At 40.8% G+C, this 22,989-nt stretch overlaps 3 protein-coding genes across 6 annotated transcripts; 1 reads left to right on the forward strand and 2 right to left on the reverse strand.

Annotated features, from left to right (window-relative positions):
* Nucleotides 1-8: 8 nt before the first annotated feature.
* On the reverse strand, nucleotides 9-5,556 carry edc3 (enhancer of mRNA decapping 3 homolog). The gene is made up of 7 exons (XM_080475755.1): nucleotides 5,390-5,556; nucleotides 5,027-5,192; nucleotides 3,664-3,890; nucleotides 3,246-3,584; nucleotides 2,997-3,150; nucleotides 2,546-2,763; nucleotides 9-2,454 (listed from the first exon to the last, which is right to left on the reverse strand). Exons 2-7 carry the CDS (start codon nucleotides 5,188-5,190, stop codon nucleotides 2,120-2,122), a joined length of 1,437 nt encoding a protein of 478 aa, XP_080331881.1. The 5' UTR covers nucleotides 5,191-5,192; nucleotides 5,390-5,556; the 3' UTR covers nucleotides 9-2,119.
* A 7,726-nt stretch (nucleotides 5,557-13,282) lies between these two features.
* LOC308116369 (uncharacterized protein) lies at nucleotides 13,283-15,863 on the forward strand (the record flags this gene model as incomplete). The annotated part of the gene is made up of 5 exons (XM_080474530.1): nucleotides 13,283-13,375; nucleotides 13,842-13,961; nucleotides 14,052-14,192; nucleotides 15,141-15,201; nucleotides 15,709-15,863. Exons 1-5 carry the CDS (start codon nucleotides 13,361-13,363, stop codon nucleotides 15,861-15,863), a joined length of 492 nt encoding a protein of 163 aa, XP_080330656.1. The 5' UTR covers nucleotides 13,283-13,360.
* On the reverse strand, nucleotides 15,541-20,799 carry LOC308116368 (synaptotagmin-4-like). 4 transcript variants are annotated; one of them, XM_080474528.1, is made up of 5 exons: nucleotides 20,290-20,799; nucleotides 18,855-19,669; nucleotides 18,130-18,286; nucleotides 16,842-17,002; nucleotides 15,541-16,719 (listed from the first exon to the last, which is right to left on the reverse strand). In XM_080474528.1, the coding sequence occupies exons 1-5, from the start codon at nucleotides 20,432-20,434 to the stop codon at nucleotides 16,573-16,575; spliced, it is 1,425 nt and encodes a 474-aa protein (XP_080330654.1). In that variant the 5' UTR covers nucleotides 20,435-20,799; the 3' UTR covers nucleotides 15,541-16,572. The 4 variants fall into 4 exon arrangements, with proteins under 4 accessions (XP_080330654.1, XP_080330652.1, XP_080330653.1 ...); XM_080474526.1 differs by having other exon boundaries at nucleotides 18,669-19,669; XM_080474527.1 differs by having other exon boundaries at nucleotides 18,669-19,546; nucleotides 20,290-20,729.
* Between the last annotated feature and the right edge of the window lie 2,190 nt (nucleotides 20,800-22,989).

Raw genomic sequence — 22,989 nt, forward strand, 5'->3', positions numbered from 1 at the left:
CAAAGACTCTGCTTACTGTTTTTATTGGTTCAATCTGCAGACGTGACACATGAGGACTGCACAGTAATTCTCGCACAAGAAACTTGACAGTGAATTTCGACCCCACATGAAAATAGCTTCAGTATTATCCCCCCCCCCCAACTATCTCTGAGCTGACACTCTCCCACCTCAACCTCAGAATAATGTCCATCAAACAACCCACTGCAGATGTGAAGACAACCCTTGTAAACCGAGTGAATCCACCTGCTCTCTGGTCCACAGTGTCCACAGCCCGAGGCTTCACTTCCGTTCACATTTCACAGAGAAAAAGTCATTTGAAAAAAATGGCATTAAGTACAAAGAGCTGCAAAAACATCTTGAACAAGGAAGCACCACCCTAACGTTTGGCTTCACTGCCTCCTGGTGGTCAAACGCCACAAAGAAAAAAAACTAAAACGGATTTCAATTCACATTCAAAGCCTTAGCTGATGTTTCTAAGCCAGACTTGTCTCAACAGATGTGAGGTTACACATCAGGCCAGAGGAATGTTGAAGGACTAAAACCAATGTGCATGTAAGACAACCAGTATACAAATTCTCCAATTTACAGACTATTTTAGTCCTAAACACCATGTGGATTTAAAATGCCATGAAATATATGAACTACAGTGCTTTGTTTGTAACGTATGCAAGAGAAGCCAGTAGGATTGGAGCCCGTCACATACATGGACCTCAGATAGTAGTAGGTCTATATGGCTGCTCACTTACAAAGCAAGTCATTGGTAATGTCTAAGTTTTAACTGCTGCCACAAAGGGGATTCAAACCAGGGTCCCCCTGTACACCCGTCAAGGGATACCAAATGAAACTCAAAGAAGCCTCACGGATGAAATCCAATGAAAATCATCCTAAAATGAAGACATTTCTAATTGATGCAGTCTCCAAAAGACAGCTTTAGATTTTGGTTTGACATCCCCCTCAGAGCACAAATAAGCAGCTCTTCTTAAAGTAACTTTGACAGCTGAAGCTGAATCAGTGCGTTAACCACTGCCCAGTTACATTTTAATGTTTGATCGTACTGCTTACATTTTCTATCGCACATTTTGTTGAGTGTTCCGAGGCATCCAGGGCATTTATTTTAAAAGTGACATTCGGTATGCTTCAAATCACACATGACAGATTTGTGGTCCCTCTGAGGGAGTTTACAAAAATACTTTTCTGGAAAACAATCATGGATGGAAACCACTATCTTCATAGGGATTGAACCAAATCTTAATATTACAGCCTGGAACTGAGGAGACCTTACAAAAGAAAATAAATACACCTCATTTGAAGCAATTGTAACTTTCAAACATCAGTAAAGCCCTTTGTCTCATGTAACCAAACTAAAACTCGGGGTGGGGGTTATTCTCCTGCACCGAACGGTGAAATTTCCACAGCGTTTTCATGCTTATGCCGAAGGAGCAGTGCTCTTCTTTACCCCGGACAAACAATATTGTTAACTGAACTCCATCCAGTAAGACCCCCATTCAACACCGGTATAATCTGAACACACATTATCTAGATGAATAAACACTTCATATTTATGTTAATGGGACGTGAATCCCACTGAAACACCTGGCAGCAGGCAAGCGAGCGCTGTATAGCAAAGGCTGTAGGAGAAGCCATGAGCAGTGGAAACTGCAGCATGAGCAGTATTCACCTAGTCCCATTCTGATTGTAATAACTGTGTGTGTGTGTGTGTGTGTGTGTGTGTGTGTGTGTGTGTGTGTGAGAATGAACACATTATTGTGGGGGCTCTATTTATATACTGGATGGCTTCGGAATGAGGTTAGATTAATATGACATTCTGAAAGACTGTCCAACTCAAAAGTATCACGTTGCATCTTTTTCACCACCGTCAAGATCCTCTTCATCCAAATGATTTGCTAAAGCATCCATTGTAAACATCTTCATCAATATGTACCTAATTCTTCAAAGAACTATTGTACACAGCGATCAACCCTTGAATAAAAAGGGAAATGTCTGTTTCAGACTGAGTTACAAACTTTGATTGAAAAAAACCAAAAAAACCCTGCAGAATATCTGGAATATCAGGGGTAAAGGAAGGTGAAACATTGAATCTCGTTGACCAAAAGACCCACTACGCAGAGTGCAAAGGGATGACAAATTTGCAGCCAAAGGGTGAATGGTATTTGATTCCCACTTCCTGGAAAACCTGGCGAGGAATACCTATGTCACAGAGGTACACCCTGCCAGCCCCCTCAGCCAGGGGGAGGGGGAGGCAAAGTGAGAGGGACCATTTGGCCTCCACGGCTTGGCCCTGTCCACTAATGGGAGGGTCCAGGCTGAGGACTGGGGCTCTATTCTGGTTAGCCCAGTCGGCTGCAGCCCGGTACCACGGCTGATCCATCAGGAATGTGTTCTCATGGCAGTCGAGACAGTTAATGATTAAATCCACCGGGCTGTCTGGAAGGTCTGTATGGTGAGAAATAAAAAAAAAGATGAGACATCTCGAGAAAAGAAGAGACCAACAGCAAAACTGAACGAGGCATTAAAACGATCTCACCTTTGATACTAGAGACCTGTTTGCCTCCGGTCTTGTTGAACAGCGTGAGCTCGCTTGTCACAGAGTCGAGCATCTTGACAAAGTTTGGCAGAAACAAAACGACCTCCACTTCATGGTTGGCGAGGTGACGGCCGCAGCTGATGCCCTGAGCGCCCTGAACATGAGGGCCACACAGCAGCGCCACTGTGGGATGCTGGTGTAAATTTTTGGGAGTGAATCTGAAAGAAACACACAACAGTTAAGCACTAAGCAGCACACAAACACAATGAAATTCACTAATTATAAAGCTATCAATCATATAAATATAGACCAGGAAAATGTACTGCAAGCCGACCCCCCTCAAGATCACTGGGTTAAACAAGGAAATCATTCATATACAATAAAAACTTAAAAACGCTACGAAAGAAGAAAAATCAAAAGTTGAAAGTCTGGAGCACCACTACTTGCTGACCTGTTGGGTCCTCCCAGCAGCGTCAGTGCCATCTGACTGGCACAGACTCCCGTCATCTCAAGTCTTCGCTCCAGTGAGAGACCGTGGCGCTCGGCGACAGACAACAGACGTTTGTGTAGTTCGTAGGGGATACTTGGTACAACCAGCCCAGAATCTGTAAAGATGAGAAAAAACAAACAAAAAAACAACTTGAAAAATGTACTTTTGTCTGCACCGTCACGTGTGTCATTAAAAAGGCCAAACCCCCACCAGTGCAGTATTCTTTGGCCCCGGGCTGAGGTACAGTAATCTGCCTGTACACAATGGGTTTGGCCTCCAGGATGTTCTCATCGTGACGGTAGCGCGAGGGCGTCTGCTCTTGAGGCGTCCCACGCGACCTCGCACCGTTACGGCGCTCCGATACGTCGATCTCTGAGAAAACTGCTGCTTTGTCGAAAAGAGCCAAATTCCCTTCAAAGTCAAAGTCTGTGTCCAGGCCGTCGTCCACACCGTCTCCAAAACACTCGTCGTCTCTGTGCTTCATCTGACCGTTCTTAACCCCGTTCTTCTTCGGCGTCGCCTGGTTTGCGCCACGACTGCTCGACGACCCTGACGGGACAGTAAATAAATCGTTTAGAAGAAATACGCTTATACAAGTTCTTTGCGGCCCGCACAGAAACAGACTTACAGGAATTGTGTCTCCTGCGAAATCCTTTAGGCTGGCCCGGCACCTCCAGGTGTCGCTCTCCATAACTTTTAGAGCAGTGCTGCGGAGAGTTCACCTTCTCCACTGGTCGGGGGTCACCCTTTGGGACAGCAAGAGGTGCGCTGCCCGTTTTTGAAGACGACGTTGAGGTAGGCCTAATGCTGCCATTTCTTATATCCAAAATCTTGAGCTCCTTTATGTCAATGGCACTGCAGATGAGAAAGGTAAACATTAGCTGGCGCTTTTTCCAACCAAGGAGAGAAAAAGAAAGATCACAAACCCTGCAAGTTCCCACACAGAAGGGGAGGAAGCCAGTTTGGTCAGTTAACATTTTTTGCGACTTTCTTTAAACTGTTGAATTAGGGAAGGAGAAGGGTTTACAGCCCCAATGCCACTTCTCACCCGATTATCTATCCTGTTAACATTTTTAGCCAAACCCTCCCTACTTTGTATTCTTCCCTCAGTATTTATTTCCAACACCACTGTCCTTGCTAATCTACATTATTTTCTAAACAATCTTGTTCGAAATCAGGGGTTTTCATGATCACCGACCTTTTTTTTGTGATAATTAACTCAATTAATCACAAGCAGGTTGCTCTGCGGGGCTGTAATGTTCCCTGAGCATCTTGTCTGTTCAGCTGAGCTAAACATTTCAGCTCATACGAGTAGCAGGCCAAAGTGCACTTTTTCATTTTAAGAAAGTGATGACTATAGCAATGTGATGCTCAAAGAGTGAATGCACGCACATCAAGAGACAGTGTGATAAAACTACAACAATTGGTGATAAGGGAGGGCGGAGATAGCCAGATGCAGTCATTTGCCACAAATGTTTTATTTTGCTATAAAAAGGGCCTTACAGTGGAACAGTGGTTACCACTCCCATCTCATAGCAGGGGTTCAAATACATGCCTTGAACAAAGGCAAAAAAGACCAATAAAGTTGGAACTTTAACATAAAAGGCAATAACATTGGTAGAATATATTGTTTTATGTACAGCCTGGGCAAATATTTATGGCCTGATATAAAAGTAGTGAATGTGTGAGCAGTCCTCAGGTGTTGAGGGAGTTTGTTCCACAGCTGAGAAGTGCAGGAACTAAAACCTCGTCTCTTCTCACTCGGGGAAAACTTTGTCAAGTTTCATGTGTTTGGGATAGTTCATATTTCACACGTAAATCTTTGATGTATTTACATCCAAGACCATTCAAGCTGTTAAGAGAAGTAGTGAGGTTTTGAAGTCAACACCTTCAGTTTTCCTCATTAATTCAAAACAAAACATGCACAATGAGCCCCTAACAAAAAGGATTTAATACGTGCAGTCAACGTAAAGTGTGAGAAGCAGCTTCACCTGAATGTGACCTCGGGGACAGGACACTTGACTCCGTTGTGGAAAGGCTGTTTCAGGGAGATGGTTTGGCTGCTCTGGTCCACAGAAGACACTTCTCCTTGATAGACTCCCAACGACGGCCCACAGTTAATTGACACCAAACTGCCCAACCAATCCGCGGCCATATCTGCACCGTGAGCAAAACAAAAATGTTAATCCCAGAGAGTTTCATCAGAGAAACAGAAACGCAAAAGTAAAACTTTCAGCTGAACTTCATCAGAAAGGTCCAGCACTCGAGAGTGAACGACAGTTAGCGTTAGCGTCAAGCTAAAGCTACCACCTGGGCCTAATTACAAGACGATTAAAGTTCTACAAGTGTTGTACCTTTTCGTAATCAATGTGGTGTAGAGCCTGGAGGAGGACACAAGCGCATTCACTTCAGTGGAAGAAACACAAGAATGAGAAAGCAGCACCGCTCTTCTCGTGTTAGCCTGTTAGCTCGAAAGATTTTGAATGGCACCGAAGCTTCCGACGCTTCCGGTCTGTTGCTTTTCAAAGTAAAGTCTGCTCTGTTGATTCAAGCACATGCAGTGTTTTTGTTTTTGTTTTGTTTTAATAATAATAAAGAAGTTTAAACACCTTTCAAAAATATTTTTTCAGTGTTTTAATTCTTCAAGAAAACTGAAACTCGAAAGCACAACTTTAATGTTTTATTAATATTTCTTTCATTTTTAAAAGTTGATCTTTAAATTATAGCTTAAAAAAACTCATAACACTCACACACACACACACACACACACACACACACACACACACACACACACACACACACACACACACACACACACACACACACACACACACACAAAGTTCACAAGTCTGTTTTAGCTTTTTTTTTGTTCAATTTAAGCTGTGTCAGTGAAGTGACCAGAATCCAGAATTATGAAAATGAAAATAATTTTCAGCACGATTATCAAAAACCATTCATTGTTATTGTGCAAATTCTGACCAACTCGTACTCAGAGTTGTTGTCGTTATTGTTCTATTATTAGATTGTTTTTGTTATTTCAACTGATATCCATTTATCCATCAAAACAGGGTCGCGGGGCGCTGGAGCCAATCCCAGCAAACTATAAGTGAGGTCAGGAAACACCCTGGACAGGTCGCCAATCCATCACAGAGAGACAGACAACCACAAACACTCACATTCACACCCTGGGGAAACATGGTCACCAATTAACCATGCACCTTTTTGGACTGAAACGCTGATTACCAGGAGGAATCCACGCACACATAGGGATAACATGCAAACTTCACACAGAAAGGCCTGGCCGGTATTTGACCCAGTGACATTCTCGCTGAGGAGACAGTGCTCACCACTGCTCTACCATGTGGCTTCAAGTGATAGTTCTCTAAATTGATATATTTCTTGAGACAACTTACCAGGAAAATGTCGGTATTGTTACTCTTGTGATTTTGGTCTATTTACAACTTGTATATATACATACTGTGAAATCATTTTAATTCTTTGAGGAATCAATGCCTGCATGCATTTATGTGACAGAAAAATCTTTGAAAAACATGATGTAGCCTATGCAACACTTCTGACTAATGAAGCTCCCAAGTAATAGTTTGAGCTTATACAAAGAAATATCTTTGGGGTTAGTCAGCATCATGCAAAATTTCACACTGTTCTGTGAAATTCAAGCATCATCATGGACAATTCATCATGTGGGCACTCCCCAGAACAAAGTAACTAGCTATTCTAAAAAATATTCACATTAAGCATTTTCTGTAGCTGCAGATGTGTCATGGGGTTGTATAATCAATCATGAAATATATAGCGAGATAGATAGATAGATAGATAGATAGATAGATAGATAGATAGATAGATAGATAGATAGATAGATAGATAGATAGATAGATAGATAGTGAGACACAAAATGAATCAGAGGAAAGCTATGTGTATCATAATTTCTGTTTGGAGGATGTTCTTAACAACTCATATCAACAAACAAGCCAGTCAGCAGGCTGAGTGAGATCATGTGGAGACTATCCCAGGGGTGTCGGCTATGACACGCTTACACAAGTGCATCCTGTGTGTCAGGGCTACCATGGATACACAGGTCAAGGACTGTATGCTGAAAAGCTTGTAATCAAAGCTGTGTGAGGCTCACAAACAGAGCAGCAGGGAACTGTCACAGGACTGGGAAGCTTTGCTGCAGCAAGGTACCGTAAGAGAGAGACTTTACTGTACTACAGATGAATAATTTATTTCATTGTAGTGCAATTTAATCAGATAGACTTATGTTTGGGTGCAGCTAATGATGCAGAAAATAAATCCTAGTCACACTCTAATCACGCTATAGTGACAAAACTAGGTGTTGACTATCAAGGAAGCTGTGGAAATATGGAGACACGTGGCTCAAGAATAGCCTCGCACCTCCAGCTGCCACCTTTGTGTTGAAATCTATTCGGGACACTTGGACGAACGTAGACAGAGAGGAACAGAAGCTTCTCCCAAACAGAAGGAGGTTGTACCAGAGACACTGCAGGATGTTCAGCTCTTCATACAGAAGTTCAAGTCGGTTTCCTTCTATGGATCTTGATATGTGGGACACAAAGTCTTGCTTTTCAGACCAGGTAACAGTGTTTGTTCTTTCTTTCTTTCTTTTGGAAGAACTTTGTCCAAATAATGGTAGTCATTTCAAGTTTGCTATTCTTCATAGACCTCAGCATGGTGTGGGATGGCAGCTGTCTCTAGATCAGGGTTTCTATCCACTGTCAGCTCAAAGTAAGACGGTTTTGTATTCAATACATTAGATAGAATTATTCCTCTTTTTTTTAAAACAAATTAACAGCAGTGTATTTGATTTGTCTGTTTCCTCTTTGGCAGCTCTGGGGGCTTTGGACATAATGACTCAGGTCTAAGGAGGTGGCAGCCATTGTCCCATTCAGAACCGGAGCATGCAGCGCGGCCGCTTCATCCACCAGGGGTAGAACTCAGGGCTGCACGGGGTGAAAGCAGCTTTAGGCAAGCAGAAGTGATGCAGTGGCTGCAAGATGCTCATGAGAAGGTCGACACTCATTTGGACCAGCTGAAGACAAGAAACAGGCAGCTGAGCTACAACATGAGCGGTGCACAGCTGATTGACATGAAGCATAAAGTAAGACTTTTCAAATTTAGCCACGAATAGCTCCTTCTTTCTTTTCTTTTTTCTTTTCTTTGTCTTTTACAGAGGTGCCAAAATGAAGAAAAGGGCTACCTTCTAAATCAAATGAGCAAAAATGACAAATGATGTTTGCAGTAATGTGAGTGGAGATAGTGTCACAGTGGTGGACCTCTCTCCCCTCCTATATTCTGGTAAAGCTGTCCTCTCCACCTGGTTGGTCCACTGTGTGTAAGAAAGAGCTTCATCTGGCCCTTTATCAGATTCCCCCAGCTCATCAAACTGAAGCAGCAATATGAATGGTTACTCTGGTGTACTCTGCCTCCACCCAGCTGGGATCAACCCTGAGCAGGACAAAGCAATATAAAAGTTAGTAGTCCACTGAGGAGTCTGTTTCAACAAGACGTATTGAATAAAATTACAAATTAAGATGTTATATCAGTGAGTTACAAAGAAAAAGAAAGAACAAAAGATTTAAGAGTTGCAAAAAGCACTCCAACAAAGCACAACCATGTGCTTAAGCAGCACTTAGGATCTCAGATTTACATAATGAGTACTAAATGAACTCTCTTTCAATTTTGGTCTGTATAGATTCTCATTTTTATCTTTTTGTTTACTGGTTTGTTTTCCTGCTTTGGAGGGGACAATAAGTATCTCAGTTTGGCACGACACCCTCTCACCATTCATTATTGTGTCCCAGCAGCTGTCAGAAGCGAGGAGAGCTCTTGAGCGTCAGAAGGAGGCAGCTCATTTATCCCAATATGAAAACAGCCAACGCCATGGAGAGCGCCATGAAAAGTAGGTCCAGTAAAGAGAGGCAATTCGAATGATTTAAGAACTAACAGAAATCCCTCGTGTGCTCTTCGTTCACAAGGGTCCACAAGTTCGAGAAGGACCTGTTTGAAATGAGGTCTGGCTTGGACAGAGGCAACAGTCCACTTACAGAGAAAAGTCATGGCTTAGACAACAAAACATCGCAAGTGAGTCAAGAAGACGTTGACCAGCAGGTGTGTGAGTTCTAAGAAAAACAGATTTGCATATGAAATAATACTTTTTTCCATAAGTTTATTTATTTATTTTTTTTTTAAACTGGTGGTTTTGAATGCAGGAGAAGCAGAAGGTTGAAACAGAGATGTACAAGCTCAGAGAGGCTCTGAGAGAGGCTGAGGAGAGGGCAAGGACCCAGGAAGAAGAGCGAATCAAGGCACTGCAGAAACTCCAGACTTCTCAAGAGGTTAGTCTGAAAACACAAGGGGGGAAATCAATGCCTGAACGACACCACAGTGATATCACGGTATGAATATTTCCACAACTGATGTGTTTATACTGTTTATGTAGACACAAAGGACACTGATGCATCAAATAGAGGAACTGAATGAGAGGCAAAGCCACGTCGTACAGAACTACTCTGATGTGCAAGAACAGCTGAGTGAAGCTAACAACAAGATCAGCCAGGCCTGCCTGGTTCGTCACCCTTATTACATTTAATACTGCAAATAGCCACAAAGTGTATAAAACAAGTGCCTGTTTGTTTTAGGTGTTTGTTTAGTTACTGTTAATTACTTTTGACTGCATGTTTTGTACTGATAATTCTAGATTTGTGTTTTTTAAGTGTAAATTGTCGTCCAGAGTATGCAGGACATATCCACTGATGTGATACTTTTTTCAAGCATGACTGTTTACGTGAAAAAAAAAGAAAAAGGAAAAGAAAAGAAAATGAATTATTACTAAAAAATATATATAATATTAATTGATGGAGCTCTTTTTGATTAGTTTAAGAGTCAGATTCATGAAACTGAATTTATTGTTCATGTAATGAAAAAAATTATAAAATAAGTTTCTGTACAATCCTGGTTAGAGTTTATAGAAATACAGGTGAAACCATCTGGTCCACAGATATTTATTTCAATACTTTCAGACTCTAATGTCCAGTGTTTCTTGAGTCATATATATAAAATCATATGATATATATTTTCATTCATGTAATTACCTTATCTTAACCTTGAACATTGTTTTCCTAAATCTGCTCAGGAAAAAGCGATGTTATCGACTCAAGTATTAAAGTTGGAGGACAATATAAAAGACCTAAAGATTGAACTTTCAAAGGCCTTGTCTGATAAAGATCTCCTCATCCAGGTATATCGTAGTACCTTTACCTATATTACCAATCTGACAAACAAAGTACAAAATGAGAGTATTTCTTTCATGTGTTGATGTGTAGGAAAAAGCCAATCTTCTCCAGAGGGCTGATGTCTTGGAGGTACAGCTGAAGAACGCAGAGTACAACACATTCAAACAGAAGCCAGATTCTGTTCAAATGAAATCAGATACAAAGACTGTAAGTGAAGCTATAAGTTTGTGGTGGTAAGCATGTGGTTATTCCCTTTCCTTCTTTCTTTCTTTGTGCAATTGCTTTCAAAGATCCCTACTGTGCCCATTTATCCAGGAGAACGAAAAGCTGCGAGAGGAGCTGGAAATGATCAAGCAAAATCTGGAGTTATCACAAAGTCAGCTCGAGGAATTTAAAGAAGAGAAGATCATGCACACAAAACGAATCACAGATTTGGAGGCTCAGTGTTCTCGGCTGATCAGAGAGAAAGAGGAGCTCCCGGGTGAAACAAATGAAGGTGGGCACAAAGGATTATCAGAGATGAAGGAAAAGTGCAGCCAGCACAGGTGAGATGTCAACAAGCCACTCTTTTCTGTCATCAGTGATGTGATACAACACCATTATACACCGTTAAACATTGTGTCTCTTTTAATTTTCAGTAAACCTGTAAAATTGTTGGAATCAGAAAACCAGACACTGCGGGATCAGTGTTTGTGTTTGCAGAAGGAGATCCTGGAAAAGGAGAAGGTGATGCACCTGCAGGAGGAGGATTACCAGAAACAGGATTTAGAGAGAGTTCGTACGATTGAGGAGCTGAGAGCCATGACGTCCCACTGGACTGAGAAATGGCAAAAGGTCGCTTTGACTCTACAGTCCACACAAGAAGAGTTAGACAAGTACAAGAAGAGCGACTCCAGAAATGAAGTAAGCCTCTTTTTACCACTTCAGTTTAGTCCACCTACTGATAAGTTTCAAAAGATACTTGTTTTACTGATACATGTACATGTTGTAACATTCTATTTATTAAACTACTCACAAAGTATTCTAAAGAATTTGTGGTTGCACACCAGACTTCTTAATGATTTTAACAAAGCTAAATTCTTCTTGTGCTGGTTAGATGCTTTCACTTCCTAAGATGTGGTGGGTCTTCAAATGCTCCACAACTGTTGTAACTGTAATATGATCATGTGAATCTGAGTTCCTTTAAAGATTTGTACTTTTAGTGCTTTGCCTGGTTTTATCTGATATGGTCAGATGCATGATGTTAAACCTGCAATGATCAATAGGGTTCACACTAAAGTTAGCTGGATTATTTTAGTTTAGTTTTTTTTGTTGTTGTTGATAATTTTAGATGTCTTCATCTAGAATAATTACATTTGAGAAAACAATGAGCAAGAAAGATATATTGCAAATGAAATGTCAGAAGCCAGTCGACTCTAATAAATCAATTGCAATCAGAATCAATCAATACCACATAGTGAGTCTTGATATTTTTAATAGTACGAAAATTATAAATGACATACGATCCAAAGTCAGTGCATCAGAAGCTTTTATTTTTCTTTCAGGAAAGGATCAGTTCACAATTCATATCAATTTAATTCTTTTTTTTTTATAGTTTGGGGGACAGTAGGATGGGAAATCATACAAACAAATCAGACAACAAACTAATCGTCATGCTGCACATCACCAAGTTTCATTCCCACGGTCAAAGCTTCCTGCAAGAAGGAACAAGTCTGGCTGGTCAAACCATACATGTATTCCATACAGAAAGACTCCGACTCCCTGCTGCACGTTCAGCTGGATGCTTGTAAACAGGCGCTGGAGCTGGAAAGGAGCAGGAGCCAGACACTGCTTCTCAGATTTACAGCCAAAGGTAAATGTGTCCATGCCTCTCAGCACAAGACTCGTCCTCGTGAGGATACAATTGGGACCTTCCAAACCTTTGGATCATTTACCCTTCTGAACACCAGGGGGCGTTAAAAAGCAGTGACCTTTTGTTTGCAGGTGATGGAGTGATACAGGCTCAGGACAAACAGACCGAGACAGAGTGAGTGGATTTTCATTTTCAAAATGCAATGTCAGGGAATGCCCAAAATTTGATTCTGTGATCCGCCTCTTCATCATCTTCACCATCATCATTGTCTTCGTTTACCAGCTTATCAGAATCCTCTTTGTTATGGGAGCCGCCATTAGACTGCCACCAAAACAAATCCCCTCAGGTAACTCCACTTCCCTCCCACCCAGAGATGAACTTCTGAACTCTTGATATAACAGAGAAAAAAAATCACCGTCGTATCACGAATTATACAGTTTTTTTTCACAATGTGGAAGTGAAAACATTCTCGTACATAACAAACTGACAGATATTGTTGATAGAGCTGCACACAGAGCAGAGAGGCATTAAAGGCTGAAACAAACACTTATATAAAGAGCTTTCTTTTGATGATTTTACAACATGTGTTTTCCATTTTATGGCCAAAATGTTCACTTGCTCTCTGATGGATCTCATCCACTCACCGGTGCTATGATAAAGAAATGTACAGTGTCGTTCCATTCATCAGCCAGTGGTCTTATTATTATTGTTGATCGGTATAATCACCCAGAAAATCTGTTTTTATCTCCTCATCTCATCTTGTTTTTCCTTTGAAACCTATGAGACAGGTCTCTCAAGATGATCAAGACGATGGAATCCAGCAAGCAGATGTTTTGAGTGCTGATTCACTGAGAGTCCAGCTAGATGGTATGAAAGTGTCAGTATGTGACAGTGTCAATGATCAAAAGACAGTTTTGCTCATTCAACTCATTAACAATTTTCTCTCTGTTTTGTTTTCAGAGAGCCAGAGGAGGGTGAACCAGCTGCAGCAGGAGAAAATGTTGGCAGTCCAGAAGCTTCAAACGCTGAGGGAGCTCTTCCTGGTAAAGTTCAAGATGTTCTTCAAACTGGTCTCCCGTGTGGGTGAATGTAATGGCTGACACACTGCCGGTCAACAGGTTAAAGATGAGACACCATCCGTTGAAGACAAAAGGGACACAACGTCTTGTCCAGTGAATTTAGATACTGACGAGCAAAGGAGAATGGTCACTGAGCAGGTATGCTTGAAACCATTATTATTTTATTTCACACTGTGTTTATTGAAGCCATTGATTTTTATTTATCTTTTTTACAAATTATAGTAATAGTTCAATAGTTAAGCCAAAGTCTTTCAACAACATATTCAAAATGAATAATGACAAACAATAATGGTTTACTGGAGGATTCTGTTCAGACACTCATGCTCTCTGCTGGATAAATCCTAATTACAGCCTCTGTTTGGAGGCACCAGAGAGACTCAGGGATCAAAAAGCTGCACCTTTGAAATTGATAAATGTGATATGCAGCGTGTGATTGACTGTCATTGTCCATTTATCAACAATGTTCTTGAGGGCATCACTAATGGCAGCTTCCAGCTGAATACTCTAGTCATAATTAGACCTTCATAAAGGTTTCAGTGTGGCTTGTCTTGTTGTATCAGATGTACGTGTCTGGAAATCTGTTACACTGTTGCTTGATTTGTAGTTGAAGAGTTTGTTTAAAAAGAGAGAAGAAAAGGAGGCAGCAAAATCTGACAAAATAGCAGTAGCGACAACTGGAGCGTCCTCCCCTCAGGACTGGACTCCCTCCTCCAAAAATGTCCGGGTAAGAAGCTTCAGCGAATTAGAAACAAATGAAAACAAAAACATAAAACCTTGATGGACTAACACTGGGATCTGGGGTGTTTCCTCCCAGGCTGCTGTGGACAGGAGAAACTGGCTGCCAGATTCATGCCTGATGCCAGTTTTTGAAGAGGATGAGGAAAACGACGACTGGCCAGAGGAGAAAGAGGAAGAATCAGCTGCTTCCAACAATCTCCACCACCAACGACAGCAGGTTAGAAATGTTTCACTTGCACAGAAACCCAAATCAAACTACAGCAAAGATCAATGTATAAAGTGAATCTGTACAGGTTTCTCTTTTTTACCTAATCTTGATGTCAGGACTGAAATGTGAGCAATACCTCCAAAGTCCATTTGCCCAAATGGATCTGATTCAAACAAAACATTTGAATTACAACTGTGGCACACAGATTGATTCACATCATGAATAGCAGCACTGTCATTACATTACAGCACACACACACACACACACACACACACACACACACACACACACACACACACACACACACACACACACGCAGACAGTGCTAATCCCAGCTTCAGCTTTAATCAAAGAGCATCCAGTGCATGGGGAGGGGTGTCAGTCTGGCTGCTTAACTCTATGTGAAACGCATTTCAGCTATAATCTCGAATACGACTCTTTCTACTTGGCAAATAATCGGATGTGAAGCTGAGGAGTGCGCCGCTTGGCTGAGCACATCTGACTCAACCATAAGAGGATAGGAACGAGTTACAGTATGTCACTGTCTCGTATTGGAAGGTCTGTTACTATACCATGGGATGACAGCAGAAAACCAGTCGCTGTCAGTAAATACTTGAAAGATCTTGTCAAGTGGTAATTATGGGGTCTTTGAATCTAATATGATAATCTTTTCTTTTCCTATTTTGGCCAGTAACATGTGCCATTACAACATTTTGATGTCAAAGAACAAAGCAATGACTTTGGCCACCTAACAATGGTACACACAATTTCTCACCCAGTCCCCGCTGGCACCAAAGCAAACCCCCTAGAACCCCAGTCTGAATGAATTAGGTATTGAAGGGTTGATGGATGAACCTATTGTAGCATTTTAAAGGCATTTGTAAGCTAAATCATAGTCAGAGAAGCATTGTATGCAGTTGCGTAAGTAAGATCTTAAACTGTTTTATTTTCTACCAGATGTCAGCTCTGACTGCAGAAATCTGTGAACTGAAGGAAAAAAATCTCAACTTGCAGCAAGGTGAAATTTTGCTTGCATCAGTGAAATCTGTAGTGTAGAAATGTGTGAGCTGTGGACAGTGTTGTGTCTTTGGGACCATTTCTGGATTCATGTATGTCAAACAGAGGCTTTCCCACAAATGTAATGACTAAAAGAAAAAACAGGAATAGAAACACTTATTCACTTATGTGTCTTTGAAAGGGAATCTCATGATTGTAGCAACAATAAAAAAAGATCAGATTTTCAACAGAAAGGGTGATATAAACAATCGGTTCCCCTCTTGTTTTTCACCCATGCACGTGTTGTGACCTGTTAATTTCAGATGCAGAAATGAAAACACATTATTACTGAAAGGAACTTATATGAACAAATAACTTTATTCAACTTTGATAGTGGAAAAGTCCCTGGTCTGAATTGATGTGTATCCTCTTTTGAATTTTATTATTCTAAGTTTGATACACTGGATACTGTTTGAGGGATACAACCTTTGCTCTAATTCTGTATTTCCTTTTTTGTCTTCCAACTAAGCCTTAAGATTTAAGCAGCCAATCCAGTCTTCTTACTGTTTGGATGAATGTGACCTGGAGAGGATGAAGACGCCTGCCCTCTACCTTGATGGGATATTCAAGGCTGAGCTTGTAGATATCTGTAGTCCTGATGAAGAGGAAGGAGAGATGGAGTAGATTTCTTTGTTACAATTCTTACTTTGTACAGTTCAGCTGACGGGATCTTTCAATCGATCATCATGGGAAGCTGTCCCATGTCAGTTGTGAGCCTGTTATTTTGAAGCATGGTGCATCTAATTAAAAATTTGAATGACTAATTCAGTGATTCATGCTTTTTACTGCAAGTAAAAAACACATCATCTAAAATTGGATGTTTATTCTGCAAAAAAAGAAATTAATAAAGATGATTCAAGCAATATATTGTGTTTTATTTATGGCAAAATATAGCTGCTTACTTAATGTTGAACAGACATTGCATACATCCATAAAGATATTGTGAATCTCTCTTTAAAGAACTGTGACATCACTTTTGTCCATGACGGTAAATAAGGTGCATTTGTGTGTATTAGATTATAGCAATTACTCAATAAATGCATCATAAAATACTCAGGGACTTTGTAGACTAAAGCACCACTGTATTCCCAATAGTTAAATTAGTTCTCCAGAATTGTATAAAATAAAGTCATTTATTGCTTTCTGTTTTGATTATATATAGCTACTTGCTCTGAATTGACTTCTTGTTACACAAAAGAAAAAAATAAATCAGTGGTTAATACATCAACATTGGGTCATCTTTACATTTTTAATCCCCAAAAAGAGTGATTTCTCAGCAATGCGGTGTCAGTGAACACAGTCATCGTCTTCTTCTAAGGAGACCATGTGAGCTCTAAAGTAGTTCTGGTTGAACAATGTGCCAGCGGGCCTGCTCCACCTGCAGGCTGCACATATCCCTCCAATGAGCTCGTCCTGCATCTGCAGCATCTGCTCCGATGAGGACTCGACCAATCACTTCACCCTCGGAAAGGAGCGGCTTCTGCAACAGGAGTTAAACGATTTAATTACAAGTCTCTGACAATTCAAATTAAAGCAGTTATGTATGTTTTAGCACAAAAATTATCTCAGGAAACGTATTTTTGGTAATCAAATTGAGCATACCTTCATGATCACAAACTCAAGCATGAGTGGCAGCTGACTGATGTCTCCTGAAGGCAAGTCAAACATGAAGGGAGTATTCCACTTGGTGCCAGACTCGGCCTTAGTTTCTTTGCTGTTGATTAAATGCCCCTCATGGTGCAGATTGATCACCACCTGGTAATCTGTACACAGAAACACAAATATTGGGAAATTTCTCAAATAAGAATAGGCTTTACATCTTAATACTGAACTTCATAAAAGAAATTATAATAATTCTCATTCTTCTATCACATCCTGTCTTAGACTTGCAGAAAATGCAGACCTGGGCATTGTGCAGCCTACGGGCTGCAGACCTCCCAACTGGACCAAAAAAAGAACTTTGTGATGCAGAATAATGGGCGAAAGGCAGGTTAAATGCACATGGCTATAGTATCTAGGCTTTATGATATTGCACATTTTACCACTTCGGCAGTCTCAGTGAATCTCACCCACCCACCCATTCATTGTAAACATTGTGTGTGTTTGCGTGTAATGTTTAAAAAAAACTTGCACACAAACACACCCTAACCCTAACAGAGAAAGATGTGATTGTTGTGAGACGAGAGCACTAATCACTACACCACTGAGCCGGTGAATGTCGTCTAAAATAGTGCCTTTGATTAATACATATATTGATGCTGAACTGAATCAAATTCAACTTGTGGTTCAGCAATAATCCTAGTTTTTTATGCGGCCTCCTCAGAAAAATGTATTTGCCCAGCCCTGGTGTAAGGTTGTCCCTCCATCATCACTGTATTAAAGTCTTGTCTGCTCTATGTATGTTGTCAGAATTCCCATGAATAAATGCCATTCAGAATCAGATATGAAACAAAAAGAGATTATCTAAATGATGGATATGTGACATACTGCCCATGAAACAGATATCATAAAACCTAATGGTTCTATACGTGCATTATGGGCTTGTCTGCAATAAAATGAGGTCTAGGCAGGCTAATGCAAACAAAGATTAGATCTGTCAGATCAGAGTTCTGGTGGAGATTGGAACATTTTTCTGAGGATTGTGAATAGTGAAGGATTAAACTACAATGTCATTAAAAATAGGGATGATCTCCTGTTGCATTCGGGTTCTGTAAGACATCACTTAATCCCCTAAACATTAAAAGCAAACATAGGGAATTACTTTACCTCTGCCCCTGCAAGGCAAAAGTTAGTTCTCCACATATATTACATAATGTATCTATCACAGTGTCCTCAGGAGGTTCAAATGTGTGTTTTGTCAAATTAAAGCAACATCACACTGTAATTGTACCTGCTCCTGCAGATGTGTTTGTGAGGCTTCGTAGGTTATCAGCTCTGAGAACTGTGGCTTTGACGCGATGGGCCAGAGGCTGATAGTGAAGCAAAATGAAGATTTGTGGTGGACAGTTAAGCCCCTTATAGATCAGCACATCCTGGGAAATCAGAATCTGTAGTCAGGGGGCAAAAGTTCAGAGAGCAAAGAGAGAATTTCCAATCAGGGAGACAAGCATTACAAAGATTTTACTGTGTGTGACAGACAAAAACATAAGTCAAACAGCTGCATACAAAACAAATACTATGACAACATATCTTTATTTTGTCCATCTGATTTGTTTTAGCACATCTAATTAGTTGCCCCTAAAGCTCTAGATTCATATCATTATGCCATGTCTAGATAATGATAATAGTTTATAAGGTCAAAATACTCAAGAGGACCGTTAAATGGAGTTTCTCAACAGACAAAGACCCTCAAGCCCTCAGTTCACTCAGCAGGCCTTACTCTGAGTCCAGAAAACATAAACACCTGCACAGTAAGGTATACTAAAATACCTTTTCCATCTCCCCTTTGCTTGTGTTAAGCTCGACTGAGAAGTGAAAAAGATTATCTGGTCCCCAGTCCGTTCCTCCACATTTGGCTTCCAGTTGACCCACAGCGGTGCCCCTCAGGCTCTGCTGGTCCCGAGCATACACAGCTATTCTCAGCACACACCTTTGGAGCTCCTTCACAGAGCTCACCTTCAAAAGCAGCACCAGACTCTGGGCTTCGTCGCTGAGGCTGTTCTGGACAGAGGCCTGTATGGGACAGGGGTGCAGAGGTGGCAGGCTGCCCAGCACATACACATCCTGCAGTCTGTGAGGCATACCAGTCAGGTTAATAACAGTCACTGCCAGGGTTTGCTGCTCTGGAGAAAAGGCCATTGTGAAGTGGAGGCAGGGTTTTGCTGTTGTTGGCTGTTGACGGCTTGTATCGGATCCATAGTTCAGTGGTGCCAGAGGAATTGGTTTCTCATTTGGAGACACAGCGCTGGGGCTGGTGAGTCTACTGTGTTCATCATAAGATGTATTATCCACTGTCACTGTGCAGCGTCTCTGCAGAGCCTTACATGTTCGGACAAACAATCCCAGCTTGGGAAAGGCCGGCAGGGAAGTGGGCTCCATGGGCTTATAAAGAGGTGTGGTTACCAGTGGCGAGCTGAGGCGGCGCAGAGAAAAATAAGACTTCGGTGGATATTTTTCTTCAGTAGTATTTTCTTGGTTAGAAAATGAGCGAGGAGTAAATTCATCCACGGAAGGGGCCGGGCTGGTGAATGTAGAGGGGTACTCCAGTGTGTCTCCGTCCAGCTCCTCGTATTGCAGCCTGGATGCTGCCGTTGCTGCCGAGGGAGGCGGTGGTGGAGCGAAGGTCACAGGTTCAGCAGGAGCTGGTGCTGGAGTCACAGGAGGTTTGTTTTCAACACAAATATCACTGTTTTTCCAGCACAGAAAACATCCCAGCACCAAACACAGACAGAAGCTGATCAGTCCAACCAGAAGGAGAACTTGGAGATGAACTGTCAATAAGAGAGAATATTCAGATGAATTAAATGGCAACGCTTTGGAGGCTTATTGACACTCAATAAGAGGCAAACTCTGAGTTACATAACAATTACATGCTGCTTTTCCGAATGCTTGAAAGCATAACTTCCTGGTTTAAAATCTTTAAAAGAGCTGTTTTTTTTTATTAAGTCTAAACACAACACCAAGAAAAATTTTGATACCTGAAACTATGATTTCAGTTCATAACAGTCAAGTGACATAACTTCCTTATTTGATAAATTAATAAAGTTTACAAAAACCCACATTAACTGATATCAATAGAAATACATCATAAACTGAACCAGCTGGAAATAGTTACAAGTACACTTCCCTGTTTTTCTCACCAGACTTTCTTTGTTGAGGTATTGAGTAATAATGGTGCAACAAAGAAGGGTGTTTGTACTGAAACAAGGCTTGAAAACAAACTAAATTATTGAATCATTAAATCAGGTGAAATGATCACACATCACTTTGGTTTGGCGAGTTTGACAAGAGCGCTGTGGGTTCTGCTCTCCACCTGGGATTCATGACGACCCAAGCAAAGACAGATATTTTACACTTGAATGAACATAAATCTGTTCTTAAGAGACCATACCTTCTAGTTGTTTGGTAAAGAGGACCTGCACCAGGAGCCAGAAGAAGAGAATGACTATGATGCCTTCGATCATACCCTTGCAGCAGAAGAGCAGCACAGACTGCCAAAGAGGCTGGCCTGGATACTCATCATCGTGGTAAGGCATTGTGTCGGTATGTCAGTTGGAGCCTATTTTAATACATCCGCAGGCAGAAACCCGGAGACCCTGGTGAAGAGGATTGCTCACTTGCTTTAGGAAAGCTCATTTTGACTCTCAGTCCTGGAGAGGTCCACCTGCACATGGCTGCATCAGAAGCTCACCCCGATCAATTGATTCCAAGTACCAAAGCTGCAAGGCACCTTCCTGCAGTCCAAATTCCCTCCAAGTAGTGTTTTCCAGTCTTCATCATGGGCAGTGAGCTCTCATTTGCAGAGCGACTCCACAAGTATTATTGCTCCCTGCAGGGTGGGGACTGTGGGCGGCGATATCCAGCTCATAATACCTCGTAGCATCTTTCTTCTTCAGTGCTCCAGATGTCAGAACAGCATTGTCAAATATAGAATAACTATCCCCCAGTAAATCCTGCAACTCATCCCCCGCCCCCCTGCTGTGACCCAGGAGCGCTTATGTCCATTAGCACAGGCACTGTCATCGGCCTACAGCCGGCAGTTCAGGTATTAATGAACAAAATATAATTTAAATATCTTCTATCCTGTACAATGTGCAGAGTTGTGCTTGGTGAGTTTTATCTCACGTGACACACAAACTTGATTTGTCATTGTATTAGAAATCAAATCTAAAGGATTGAAAAAAAAAACGAATCAGGGATCATTTCAAGATATTTTTAAGGTGTTACTCAGTTCAAGAATAAGGATCTCAATAGCAAACATGTAAACTGTTGGAATGGTGTGTGTTGGACAAGGTGGGAAATGCTTCCCCCATCTGGAGACATGTGTATACACTATATTATGCTCGACTCTTTTTTTCTTTCCAGTGGCAATGATTGACTAAGAGCATTTAATGCACTAGTAATTGAATATGAAAGTACCTCCTTAAAAATAGTCACATCCATCACTTAGGAATACCAACACATGGAGGTGTGCTGACGCCGTTTGCTAGATCTACTAAAAATCTGAGCAAAAACAGAGCAACTCAACCGATTATACAGTTGCTATTTTAATTGTCCATTTATGCATCGATATAAAAAAGCTGTGTCTTTGTGTGATTGCACAGTCTCCCTATGTGTACACATTTCAGACTAGTGACTTTTCTTTGCCAGCACCTTGCAACTTGAATAAAGCTGTATAGAAGATGAATGGATTTGTATGAAGAATTGTAATATTCTTAATTTAAATGGTTTTGAATAGGTTTCAAGCTATAGTTGCACTGATCTTATGTGTTAATAGTAGTTTTAAAACATGTGTGGAGGAATAAGTCTGACTTGAAAATGTTTTTCTTCTTAGTTATGATGACACATCGGGCCAACATTCAGATGTTATAATACATCACTTTAACCCATGCATTTACATGACAATCAAAACTAGTGCATTTCTACTTTTTTGTTTTTCTTCAGATAAATATACGGATCCCGCATCACAGACGCTAATTCTTAACATAGCAAACTCTGGATGTCAAATACAAAACCTGAAAAGATGAAAGCTCATAAGACTTTAGAGAAGACATAATACAATGAGGAAAAACAGAAATGGGAAAATTGAAGTGTATGACAACACATCAGAAAATTACAAAATTTGGCAAAGCTAAAAAAACAACTTAATTTGAGGCCATTTTGATTTGGCAGGGTTTTCCATACAAACTCCAAGGTGATCTGAAAGCTAAAATATTTCGCCACAGTCCAAAAAACATGAACCCCCAACAGTTCCCCCAAGCACCATGCTGTGTGGCTGCCTACCGATGGGTCCATTTGGTAAGGAAATTTTGATTCTTCTTCAAATGTTAATATATGAAACTGACACTGACTGTAAGGGCAAGTAGGAGGGAGGATTCAGTTTGTTTTCTGCAATCACACCAAAGGATATTACTAAAACGTAAACACACTGTGCCAATCGTGTGCGATATATAGGTAACATTTCTCTGCTATTGATATTTGGAACAGTGGAGGCTACTGAATTTAAATAAAGAAAATAAGAAACTTTCCACATCACACAACCGTTTTATTCTTAATGGCTACACATCCAAGAAATGTTAATCAAAGCCTGATGTCGACCTTGATTTTCTTTTTTTTAATATATATATATATACCATTGTCGACTTCACAGTGGCTTTTGTTTGCAGTGATATGTCTTCTTGATTGTCCACATACACTTTTCTTCTTCAGCAGATGGTTAAATGAACACATGCAGGATTAGACATTGCATATTTCTCTAGAAGAGTGAGGTAGGAGTGTTTCAGTGTTCACATATCCAAAGCCTGAGGTCATTAAAAGTACATTCCCTGCAGTTATACAAACAAAACACAGCAATATATTATGAGATATAGCATGATAAGTCCAGAGAGCATTTCTGAGTCCAACAAAACTGATCTGAAATGAGGTAAAATATTACACTGAGGTAAATGTTGTGTCACTTCGGTTCTACCTTTCATTCATAGCCGGTATTGGAGAAAAAAAAAAAAAAGCTTCCTTCCGAGGCCAAGCCACGTGATAAGGAAAACATTTTTTTTTTTATTAAAATTGCGCCAAAGTCCTTTTGAAGTTCACT

The sequence above is a fragment of the Lipophrys pholis genome (genome assembly GCF_963383615.2).
Source record: "Lipophrys pholis genome assembly, chromosome: 11".
NCBI classification, from domain to species: Eukaryota; Metazoa; Chordata; class Actinopteri; order Blenniiformes; family Blenniidae; genus Lipophrys; species Lipophrys pholis.